The following is a 12,976-nucleotide window of genomic DNA, read 5'->3' as shown; positions in this document are numbered from 1 at the left end:
CTCAGAACACCCTACGCATGCGATCCATACCTTCCCTCTTAACTTTCTATCACAGCCTCTCTAATTTGTTCCTATAGGATTAATGGAACCACCAAATGTAACAAGGAGTTTATGTATCTACCCAGCTCCTATACCAGCACTGAGCGTCACAAAGTCAGAAACCGTATCTGCAGCGATGGATCAAAAAGAAGAGAAGGCAGGCAGAGTCCCCATAAAATGTCTACTATTTAAGCAGGCAAAAATTTGAGAGGAACCTTTGGAAGAACAGAAACAAAAGACAATGTCTCAGAGCCCAAGGGAGAAGAGAGTTTCAAACAGCAACTGGCAAGCAGCCTCAGAAGCCATGCAGATGTGGAGTGGGGTGAGAACGAAGCATCTTTCCACTGAGAAATCACCACTGATATTTGAGAGAAAGTTTCAGTGGGGTGGTAGGGAGGCAAAGCCATGGTCAGGGTTCAAGAGTGCACTTCTGAGAAGCCTGGAGAAAAAGAAAAAAGAAGCCAAGCAGCTTGTGTTTAAGGATGGGAGAGCTATGGTAGCTGAGGAGAGAAAGACTGAAGACACAGGAACAAGACGGTGGGTGATGCTGCTGAACGACAGTTGGGAAGGAATCGTCAGCAAGGTGTTGTTAAGGGAAGCTTCGGAACATTCCTCACAGACTTGCCAAGATCATATGGGGCAGTAACCTACCTCCACATTTGCTGTTTCATCACCTTGTGGAATCGTGGCAGAAAGCGATAAAAGGGAAATGACAGGCAATAAGGTCTATGCAAATAGCAAACAGGACTTTGAGGAATGATCACAAGCTGCAACGGGAGTGTTGTCCATACAACATTTGTCTGAACAAAGCGCTACCACGCTGTTATCTTCTCCAGATAGCTTTAACAACCTAGATGTATGAAGCTGTCACTCATATACCTGAAAAAATCCATTGCAAAATCTTCCCCCATGGCATCATAGAATTTCAGATATGGAAGAGACATTAAAAATGATCTCATCATCAACAATGGACTCGAATCAAGGATGACATTTGCTTTTCCCAATTGTAGTTTCACTTCTTTCTGTGCATGGTAGCATTTCTTTAATGAAGTTCACTGTTCCACTAAACCGTGACAAAGGCATAGCCAATAAATAGAACTTCTCATCTTCCCATCTCCAAATCCCTAACTGGTTTAATAATTCACTCCCTCTCAGTGCCTTAAAAATGAAACTTTTATCTTTGAATTCATCTATAAAACTGTTCTCCCATTTGCTAAATGGACTCCATTTATCTCTTATTTTATGGGAGCTTATCTACTCCAAGAGAAGTTTGATCAGATAACCTGGTCCTTAGTAAAACAGAGAATGATTGCTAGGAATGGCTTCTATTGTTTGAGAACCTCTCTTTGATCTGAAATTTTTAGGAAGGTTACAGGATGTCGAGGGGGTCTCTTGCATTTTTGATGGTCCAGGAAATGGTTCCCTTGGTCTCAGTCTGGAGGGGCTCTGCTGAACATGCTTGCAGGACCCAATCCTTCAGAATGATTTGAGGATAAGTTCAATTCCCAGAGACTGAGCATTCCTAGTTTAATGCTGTGATAGAATATGACAGATTTATACATTGTTCTGACAGAGCAGAATGCAAAGAGATGAAGTCTTTTATTTACACAGTAACCTCTGATTTCCACAGATCACTGGCTGTTGTACAGGCTTTCCTGGACTCATCTAAAAGGCCTGTGAGTACTGCTGTGACTCTTGCAGAGCAGCCTGACCAGTTTAGGAAGACCAAAGTACTAGGCCACCAAGTCAAAAAAGAAGGCAAGGAAACCAGATGTGATCACCTGGGGAAATTTCACTCTCCAAAACACCCATAGTGTTCTCTGCTGCCAAGGTGCTTTCTCCTCTATCTGGACACAGAAGCTTCCATGTTAATGTTTGTTAAATGAATTCTTTCCCTGGTCCATTGTTCATGCAACAGACATTGCTAATTATTCCTTCAGTAAACATTGTATTCTCTCAGGGAGTATAAGGGAGCGCACAGGAAGACCAAAAGGATACATACAGTTCTGTATTCAAGGAGAAGGCAGCCTCATGAGGAAAGCAGACAAAAAATTTGATGTGGTAATTCCTATAGTAAAGGACATACCAGGACTTGTGAGGGGCACAGAGAAGGCATTAACCAAACTGAAGCTGAGAAAGTTACAGAAAACTTCAGAGCATCGTTTCAAATGAAAACCATTTCAGCTATGTCATGAACGTGACATTGAATCTGTGAAAGAAATTTTGGTTCAAGTCCCCAGGTAGAGAAGATGGGAAAGATTGGGTGCTTTCTCTTCTAACATGATCTCTGTCTATCGTATTAGAGGGTAGTACAGGAGTTCTTGGCCATAACTCTCCAGGAAACCTGAAAAGTTTTGTGAGCCACTATGGAGAAATAGTGGCTCACTCTCTATTTCAGAGCACAACCAAGACTGGGCATGGAGGATAACAGGAGGCACTCTGGGTAATATTTAATAGGGCAAGGCACGTCTCCTGTGATGGGTTTGGTGGCATATTCTAATAGGAGCAAGTGAATTTAAATAATAATTTTAAAAAGCTTTCAGCCAGGTGTGATGGCTCATACCTATAATCCCAGCACTTTGGGAGGATGAGGTGGGTGGATCACCTGAGGTCAGAAGTTCAAGACCAGCCTGACCAACGTGGTGAAATCCCATCTCTACTAAAAATGCAAAAAATTAGCCAGGCATGGTGTCGCATGCCTGTAATCCCAGCTACTCTGGAGGCTGAGGCAGAATTGCTTGAACCTGGGAGGAGGCGGAGGTTGTGGTGAGCCAAGATTCCACCATTGCACTCTAGCCTGGGCAACAAGAGCAAAACTCCATCTCAAAAAAATTAAAAAAAAAAAAAAAGCGGCTTTCATCATCAACATAAGAAAAAAGAGAAGGAATGGTTCCAAGGTTTGCCTGGAAGAAAAAGCAGACCTCATTCTAGTGAAGTCTTGCTACTCCAAGTGTGGCTAAAGAGCAAACAGCACCAGCATTACCTGGAAGCTTCTTTAGAAATGCAGACTCTTAGGCCCCTGTTCCAACCTACTGCGTCAGAGCTGCAGTTTAACGAGATCCCAGGTGACTTCTATGCATGCAGAACTCCAAGAAGCTCTGCTCCAGACCAGTGTGGTGGTTGAACATTGGAATCACCTGAGGAGGCTTTTTAATCTACTGATCCCACCACCAGGGGTTTCTATTTTCAAGATCTGGCTCCCTAAATGATTCCAAATGTGTAGCCAAGGTGGCACAGCATTCGAAGTCCTCCAATTCCCCCATGAGAGTCTCTGAGACAGCAGCAGGTCTGGGTGCTGCTAATGCAGAATGAATACCAAGATTTCCCTGAAGCCCAGTAAAGCCACTCCCCACTCCTGGAAGTCAGGAGCCGGGACCTGAAGCTGACTGTTCTGATCTAGGTGCTATAGGTACCCCTGCACACGTTCTCATCAAGGTTGTTAACTGTGCATTTCATTAGGTGGAATCCATTTAGGAATCTGTCACGGGAGATCAAAACATTAAGCCTGGAATGATCCGTGTCTGCTTGTTTAGCCCATCATCAGACAAATCGTTTGCAATTAGGTAGGATTCTCATGCTGAAGAAGGTAGTAGAAAAAGCAAGTTTGCACAAAAAGTTAGGGGCCTCAAATTGAGAAAGCAAACAAACAAAAGCAGAGAGGAGTCACCCAAAGGAAGCAGCACCCAGAGAACCCCTGCCGTGAGTCAGCACGGGGGAGGCCCAGCCCTTTCCAGGGGAGCCTGATTAGAGATCAGGCTCAGCTGCTGCCGCCGCTGCTGCTGCTGCTGCTTGTCCCAAGACCAAGTTGTAATAGCAACTTCCCTTCCTCAGCTGCTTAAACTTTTTTCCCCCTTGTAGCTGGAGAGAAGTGTCACAGTTTGCTCACTCTCAACCCTCCTCACCCACCCCCTTCCCAGAGAACGGGAAGGGTGTGCGGTGTGTAGGGGGTGCTTCAAGCCACCTCCAGCCTCGGGTGGCTGCTTAAGTAACTTTCAACTCCTCTCTTCTTAACACTATGAAGTGTCTCGGGAAGCGCAGGGGCCAGACAGCTGCTTTCCTGCCTCTTTGCTGGCTCTTTTTGAAGATTCTGCAACCGGGGCACAGCCACCTTTATAACAACCGCTATGCTGGGTAAGTGGAGCGACGTTCATGCCCTACACAGCTTTGATTTGGATCTGGGGCTGGTTTACTCTGGAGTCTGCCTCCCTTTTTCTGACTTGGGGTCTCTGAGTGAATCTGCACACTTTCTTGGTCCCCTATATAAAATGTACACACAGCTCTCTGCTCTTTGCTGTAGCTCACTGAGAGAATGTGGTGGGCTCCAGTCTGGCTTTTCATACTTTTTATCATGTGCCAACATCAGCTGTGAACCCAGGATTGAATGGGATTCTGTCTTTGGAGTAGCCATGGCCAGTATTTGCAGTGTTTGCCTTGGTTGATGCTTGGTGATGCTGTTGTCCCAGGAATTATGACCTGAAAACTAAGCCTTTCCTTTACAATTGTATGTAGGAGCAGTGGGTTGAAATTCACCAGTGGTTAAGTTTAAGAACTGTGATTTTTTTTTGGTCTATGCTTGTTAGTCTGTAGAGTGGTTATTAGATAGATTTTTAAATCTGAGCACTGCAAATGATTCAACTCAAAATAAGCAGAATAAAAGTAGTCAACTGTAAAATTATGGGTAGTTTTTCTGAAGGAAAAACATAGGAGTAAAACAATCAGTTTTTTTTCACCCGTGTGTAGGTTAGCATGCTTTCTATATGCCTTTTGTCAGGAGGCAGAGGGCTGGAAGCCGTGTGTTACTACGCACATTTTTATTATCCTGAAGGCTTGCTGTGGTATAGACAGCATGTGATTTGCTCACATACACAGGGGGTCGTTCTTTGAATCTGGAAATTATGGTTTGCCTGCATTTTGGAGCTGGAAAAACCTTAAATAGTTCCTCTACTTCAATTCCTTTTTACAGAGGAGTAAACTCAGTGTCTTAAATCTTTTTAAATAGGCTACTATCATTCAATAATCACCAAATAAGAGAAGTTTTCAACTAGATCTGGATCGTGACAAGGTAGTATACAGTGTCTTAAAACCAAGTAGTTCTTTTTAGAAATAGTGTAGAGGAGAATTTATAAGTGTGACCCTGGAAACAAATTGCATTTCTCTTTCTCTTCCAAAGAAACTTGGCACTGCCTTTAGGGTTCCCCTGAATACAGTGCTTAGAGAGGAAATTTTCAAAACATATCCCCAGTTTTAGGGGAGGCAGGATGGAATGAAGCTGCTAGCTGAGGTGGGGAATCGCTATAGATGGTAATATAATCACAGATTTTTCCTCCCCAGTATTTCTGAGAGGAACAGAAAGGAGTCAACATCCCAGGGCTGCCTTTTGGCCTGGACATAAAAGACCCCAGCTTTACCTCCGATAATTTGTGACCCCTTTAGAGATCTGGAAAAAGAAGCCTGTGTTTAAAGACTGCTGGTGCAGGCTTGGGTTATGGAGGAGTTAATTCTGACTCTCCTGGCTGATGTCAGGTCAGATGATAAACATATATCACAGATTTAGACACGCCTGTGTGACCTAGGACCTCACTCCTCCACTCAGCTGTGGCTACGTGCGTAATTATTTCAACGTGTGGCACTCTTCCGTGATAACTTACCAGGCCTGCTTCAGCTGAGCAGGTGTGCCCCCTTCCCTAAGCACCATTCTGCAGAGGAAATGAGGCCAATGGTAGCAACCCCTTTCATATAGAATTTGTAGCAACTGAAACCCTTCTGGAAAAAGTTTCATTACCTTCTCTGTTTTCAGCAATGGATGTAACCATTGCTATTTTCTCTTTAGTTGCTACATAAGTTAATCGTGAATGTATAAATTACCAGATGTCTAAAAGTAGGAGGAAAGAAAAAGATGAAAAAATGAAAAGAAGCGAGCCTCACTCATCCATTGCAATAGAAGCCTAGAACTTCTTTAAAAGCAAAAACATTTCTGAGCATATTCACTGTCAAAAATGGGGACTTTTAACCTACCTTTATTAGATACGTCATTCTCTCATCACCAAAGACAAATGCTGCTCAGGTTTGAGAATGTTTTGCTTTGTTTGCTCCAAAACTACTTTCTGCAAGTTCAGCCTTCTGGTGAACAAGAATCTGATGGGAAGACACGGTAGAAGAGTATTTAGCGGTATTTTTGGCTGGTTTCGCGCATCCAAAGTTACTCTGAGCCACCTCATTTTTATTCCATAATAATTTTTCTCTTTTGTTTTTTGTTACGAATGATGGGGCAGCCCTATTTCTTGCATTCATGTAAAAATGTTTTTGTAGGTCTTCGTAGAATCTAATAATATGTGATTATCATTTGCAGGAACCTGATCATGAATAAAAAATAGAACACGCAGGGTAGACCAGTGTGCCTCCTGAGAGCAGCTAATGAGCATAGTCCTCTTTAGACATAGACGACTGACAATTGGATAGTGCCAATTGTGTAATAGATGCTTAGTAAATGGCAAATTTAAGTGTCTCAGAAAAAAAAATGGGTTGGGATGGGTTGTGGAGGATGGGGGCAAGATAGGGATAATCAATGGTTATTTAAAAAGATTAGCAAGAGTAAGACCTACCATTTGGTTGCACAACAGGGTTAACTATAGTCAATAATAATTTAATTGTACATTGAAAAATGACCAACAGTGTAGCTGGATTATTGTAACACAGAGAATAAATGCTTGAGGGGATGGAGACCCCATTCTCTATGATGTGCTTATTTCACATTGCATGCCTGTGTCAAAACATCTCATGTACCCCATATATATATATATATATATATATATATACACACATACATACATATATATACATACATACATATGTATGTAACTACTATGTACCCACAAAAATTAAAAACTTAAAATGTCTAGAAAGACTACAAGAAAATCTGATGACAAAAGCTAGTGCCTTTTTCAACAACTATATTAAACATTTATAAGACAGATGTTTAAATGCATAGAAAAGGAATGAAGCAAAGTGGAAAACAGTGACTTCAATTATATTTATTGGTACTTTATCTCAAAGGTGACAGGGGTTACAAATGTCCATCAGTAAGTGAGGCCCTATGCAAGCAAATGTCATTCTGTGTTCTCTTTTTCTCCCTCATCTCCTTCTTTTCCCAAAAGCAGAGCTGGTTATTTATTATACTGTGATACTGAAACAAAAAAAAAATCTTCCACATCATACAAAATTAGGGTAGTTTTTTTTTGATAATGGTGAAAGAGAGATCTCAGGCAGTAACAATAAATTCTAGCAAAATTGTAGAACTAACACGGCTATGATTTTTGAAAACTACTTATTGAGTGCCTTCTTCATGCATCAACATAGCGTAAGTCTAAAATTTAACTGCCTCGATGCCAATTTTTGCTTTTCCACATTTAATAGCTCCTAAGATAATAATTTATCTTAGGCAAGTTATTAAGCTTCTCCTTATCTAGAACAATGGAGGCAATATTAGACCTTCCTCACCAAGTTGCTGGAAGATTCAAGAATAGCATGGATATTGCATGGTTCTTGGTACTTAGTAAGAACTTAACAGGATGGTAAAATGCTTACCAAGACTTCATGTAAGCATTTATAAAAATATTAATAATTCAAACAACAACCTTACGCATTTGTTATTCCCTTTACAAATAGGCTAAATGAAGTACAGTCCAGGTAGCCCAAGTTCAGGGCTAACTCAAGGACACACTTGAGATTCTCATCCAGCTCTGCCTGACTCCACCACTGTACTTCTTAGTCTGCCACTTATTCAGGCATAGAGAAAATTGCCTTTAAGAAAAACTGTAAGATTTCATCTTGTTTGGGGAACTGATAGTTTCAGAACAGTAAAGGAAAAGAGCTTATATAGGTAAAATTGGAAGTTTAATCTTGGTCATCTTCTCTAGGGTGATGATGAGTCATTGATAGTGAATCATTATTAGAAAAGCATGCAGGGCCCATAAGGGATAGAAAACAGAAGAGGAAAGAACTTTCACACACACACACACACACACACACACACACACACACACACAGAACAAAAGTAGCACAGAAAGTAGCTGGGATTGTGTGCCTTTGTTCATGTAAGTATTGTTTGGATGCCTATTGTGTGCTGAGAACTTTACCAACAAAGTGAATGCCCTCTGATAGCTTGCTGTTGAGTAGAGAATATTGCTCACACATCAAATTACTATACAGTGTGTAAGTGCTGTATGGTAGCAGGGACTGGTTTTGCAGAAGAGAGTTTTTCCACAGACAGTGGCGGGAGATGGTTTCAGAATGATTCAAGGGCATTACATTTGTTGTGCACTTAATTTCTATTGTTATTACAGTGTAATATATAATGAAATAATTCTAGGACTCACCATAACAATCAGTGGGAGCCCTGAGCTTGTTTTCCTGAAACTAGGTGGTCCCATCTGGGGGTGATGGGAGATAGTGACAGATCATCAGGCATTAGATTTTTATAAGGAGCATGCAACCTAGATCCCTTGCATGTGCAGTTCGTGCTCCTGTGAGAATCTAATGCTACTGTTGATCTGACAGGAGGCAGAGCTCAGGCAGAAATGCGAGTGATGGGAAGCAACTGCAAATACAGATGAAGCTTTGCTCACTAGCCTGCCATTCACCTCCTGCTGTGCAGCCCAGTTCCTAATAGGCCACCAACTGGAACCAGTCTGTGGCCAGGGGTTTGGGGACATCTGCTGTACGAGATGAACAGATTCCTGAGGGCTGAAAGAAGAGCTCAATAATCAAAAAGGAGAAGTGAACATACTTGTTATGGCCTTGCCAATCCATATCATCCAGCCCTGCTGTATGCAGGCTGAGGGTGCAGAGAACTGGCATTTTGTCGTCATGGTTGCTTCTTGGGACTGGAATCAAGTAATGTGCTTTTATTAATCTGCTCATACTGGGTCTGCTTGCAAAGTTCCATGGGCTCCTTTTTTCTCATGACAGCCCTGCACTTATTGATGATGCCTCTCATGTCTTGGGAGTTTCTTTCCCCTTCTTCTTCGTGTCTCAAGGAAGCCACTTTCACGAATGGCGTACCCTTTTTTGCCATGACCATAGGTATGAGCAGGGCTGAGTATCACCCACTAGGCAGCTGGTATGTGCTGGTTAGCCACACCCATGCTGTGCTTATGGCCCCATTTATGGTTACTTGTCCACAAGTCAATAGTCATCTGTGGAAACAGGATATGACAATTTACAGAAGTAGACTTGAAAAATGTAAGATTTTTTTTTAAAAAGTAATTTGGGGCCAGGCACAGTAGCTCATGCCTATAATCCCAGCACTTTGGGAGGCCAAGGCGGGTGGATCACCTGAAGTCAGGAGTACGAGACCAGCCTGGCCAACATGGCGAAACCCCATCTCTACTAAAAATACAAAAATTAGCCGGGCATGGTAACATCACCTGTAGTCCCAGCTACTCAGTAGGCTAAGGCAGGAGAATTGCTTGAACCTGGGAGGCAGCAGTTGCAGTGAGCCAAGATGGCACTCCAGCCTAAGTGACAGAACAAGACTCCATCTCAAGAGAAAAATAAAGTAGTTTGGTCCTTGAAATCCTATAAGCAAAGAGACTGCACATTGGTGTGGCATACTGAAGACAGAAAAGTCGTGAGAAATACAGTGACTCAGTAGAGCAGTTTTAACCCCAGGGACATCATATTTGTTTTCAACCTTACCTCTCTGGCTATTCCCCCACCTCTGTCTTAAGAGCAGTTTCCTGTTCTTTTATGTCCTAATGTGGCTTCCTTTGACTGCTCTGAGCTTTTGGAAACCTAGGTCTAGAGCACAAGAAATCAGAGCTGGTTATGTGAATCTGAGTTACCGTCTACCTTGGCAGTTAAGGCTCTTTTCAGATATGATAGACATAAGTCCCCCTTTTCCCAGGACTGGCCTGGGGTTGTTTGTACCGGCTGTTCTGGTGTAGTCATCGGCAGTGCCTCCATTGATTTGATGATAAATTGTTGGTTTGACCTTTTTTATTCTTCACTCTTTGCATCCTTAATGAGTTTTATTCCATGTCTTCAAATATTCCCGTTATTTCACTCCTTAAAAAAAAAATGCATTTCTGGTTCCTTCTGTTCCTGTGAAAAGTAGCCCATTTGTGCTATCCTCTCCCTTGTAATGACCACCAGCCACATCTATGCTTTTTGTTTTCATCTCAGTCTGGGTTAAGGTTGTTTCCTCCTAACTGATCTTCCTGTCTCTAGTCCTTTCTCATACTGATGAGCTTACTAAAATAAGTCTTTTTATCACGTCACTCTCTTGCTCAAAAACCTACTTTGGCTCCCTATTGTCAACTACATCAAAGGCAGAATACTCTGCATGGCTTTCAAGGCCCCTATCATCAAACTCTGGTTTTCCTGCCTCTCTTTCACTTATCCTCAGCCCTGAAACCCAATCTAGTCAGGTGAGAGAGCTAGAGAGCTTCATTCAGCATTGCACACCTTGAATAAACAAAGTAAGAAGGCCCCATTCATAGTAAGGGCCTAAAGCAGGAAAAGGCCATCTCAGTTCATGAATGATAGGTTGAAATATGTGCTCTACATTTGGGGTCATTAGGAACTATAAAAGACATGTCCTGGGTTCTAAAGTTGGTTATGAATGTTTCCCACAAGTTAGTGTGTAGTTAATAGAATAGTTCTTCAGTGCCTTCTGGAACTTCCTTCTAGCCCTTGTCCCTTGTTAATAGTAGAATATTTTTAGTTTTCCTTATGCATTAGCTCAACATACAGCCCCTAAGTGCTGATTGCTTATCAGCTCATTATGCCCAAAGCTTTCTTCCCTGCGGTATGTTCATTTCAAAGCCTCCTGCTTTGCTTGTTAAAGACATGCAGTGCTGTAGCTCTCTACTCCTCCACCCAAACTCCCAGGCAGACAGTACTCCATGGGGGTCAGCACTTCCCACGCCAGTAGAAAGAGGAGTGCTTCAAATGCTTCTGGGTTCCACTGTCCTTGCAGCCCAATCTGATCATGGACCTTTTATTCTGGTACTTTCTGGGTAATACCATTAAGCATAATCACTTCCAAGCCCAGAAAGCAGCAAAGGATGGCAATGCTTCATAACTTCCCAGCTTATATTGTGTGAGCCAGAAAAGCATTATTTTTTCCTGTCTTTGTAAATGAAATGACAGAACAAAAAATAAAAACGCTTTTGGTGACTTGTTTTAGAGTTTTCATTATGATCAGTCAGTAGATAACTTGTTTATTGGATTATAATTTGCTTTGCTAAATAAATGGCTTCTCAATCCGCCTCTAGGCATTAGCTTCTTTATGATACAATAGAATGCAGAATATGAAGCTTTAGGATCTTGTTCTGGATAATGCCGTCAATTTCCTAAAAGATTATTTTATGAAAGGTTGGAGCAAACTTCTAAGTGTTTCTCTTCAACATAATTATAGCTTTGCTCTTTTTTTTTCCAGTGTACTTTGAAAGTAGTAAAACATTTTAGTTTCGATTTTCGTAAGGATACTATTGGGTTGTTTTGTTTTGTTTCTGTATTGTTATTTGTTTCTTGGTTTTGTTATGACAAACAAATCCTAAACCTCCATAGCTTAAACAAGGAATCTATTTCTCTCTTATGTAAAACTCCAGAACAGCTGTAGCTGGTTGGTGGTGCTGGAGAACCAGGCTGCTTCTGTCTTGCAGCTCTGCCATGCTCAACATTCAACTTCCAAAGGAGGAGTCTTCCATTTCTCACAGTCCAACCAGCAGGAAAGTGGAAAGAAAAATCACTCTCCTGTAATGCCATAGACCAGAAGTTCCAGCATCACTTTCTGCAGGCCAGAATCAGCTAGATGGCCCTAGCTGCAAGGGAGACTATGAAATATAGTCTTTAGCCAGGGGGCCAGATCTGGGAGAACATGTTAGAGATGACTACAGCAGTCTCTCTGACTGGTTACACTGATATCCAGTGACTGCCAACCCAGTCTCCCTTCCACTTTGTTTGTTTGTTTGTTTTAATAATAATCTCTCCAAATTGATGTTTAGAATTTTGGAATTGCAGTTAATTAAAAGTGTGCATTTTTTCTTACACAAATGGTGTTTTTTTAAATCATAAAATGTCGGGACTGGAAGGAACAAAAAATATATCATAACCCAATCCCTTTTTATAACATATGAGGAAGCAGAACTCCATAAAGGTAAAAGGATTGGCAGAGCTAGCAGTAGAGTTAAGACTAAAACCCAGGCCACTTGAGTTCACAGCATTCCTCACAGTCAACACCACCACCTTTGGTGACCCCAGAAATATTCTGACCCTTTCCTATTCTCTAGAGTCATTGGGGATGAAGTAAAGTGATTTAGAAAGGCTGAGAAGTGTTTAACTAGGGAGGATTTCATTTTATATCTATAAATATTTGCAGGGTTTCTGGCCCGCTGCTAGTCTAGGATTACAGAGATGAAAGAGAAGCCCACGTGCACAGTATAATGAGTAACTCAAGCAGGTAAACAAACAGTTCCAACCCTGAGGTCCTTGTGCCTCCCCAGAAAACTCTTGCTATCAGATATCAAGTGAGTGCAGGAGAAGGTCCCCTAACCCAGACTGAAGAATGGACAGAAGGCCAGAGAAGTCGTCTGAGATGTGACGATTGTAAAGGAAAAAAAGAAGCATTTGAGTTTTATTAAATATGCAAGATATTTTTCTTTTAAATGTCTGGTACTGAAAGGACATGGCCCTGATCTCAGTGATGAAGAACAACTAGAAATTCCGTTAAGGCTTTCCAGACACAGGGAATATATTGGTGTTAAGAACTATAAGTGAGAGAGCTTGGTCAAGTCTAGAAAATCATAGCAATTGAATATGGCTGCAATAGAAGGCATCTTTCTCCCAGGGAGTCAGGAGAGGGGAGGAAAGGCTGCAGAGGTAGGCAAGGTCCCATAAAACATGGTTCTGATTTCTCCCAAAGGTGGCAGCATGC

At 41.8% G+C, this 12,976-nt stretch overlaps 1 protein-coding gene across 1 annotated transcript in view; it reads left to right on the top strand.

Annotated features, from left to right (window-relative positions):
• The first annotated feature begins 3,771 nt into the window (after positions 1 to 3,771).
• The window catches only part of CPA6 (carboxypeptidase A6), a 306,670-nt gene continuing 297,465 nt past the window's right edge, over positions 3,772 to 12,976 (top strand). The window contains exon 1 of the mRNA XM_002758970.5: positions 3,772 to 4,170. Within this exon, the coding sequence (XP_002759016.1) occupies positions 4,055 to 4,170 (116 nt within the window). The 5' untranslated portion in view covers positions 3,772 to 4,054. The remainder of the gene's footprint in view (positions 4,171 to 12,976) is intronic.

This window comes from Callithrix jacchus, chromosome 16, assembly GCF_049354715.1.
Source record: "Callithrix jacchus isolate 240 chromosome 16, calJac240_pri, whole genome shotgun sequence".
In the NCBI taxonomy this organism is placed as follows: Eukaryota; Metazoa; Chordata; class Mammalia; order Primates; family Cebidae; genus Callithrix; species Callithrix jacchus.
This window is presented reverse-complemented; position numbering and strand designations above follow the sequence as displayed.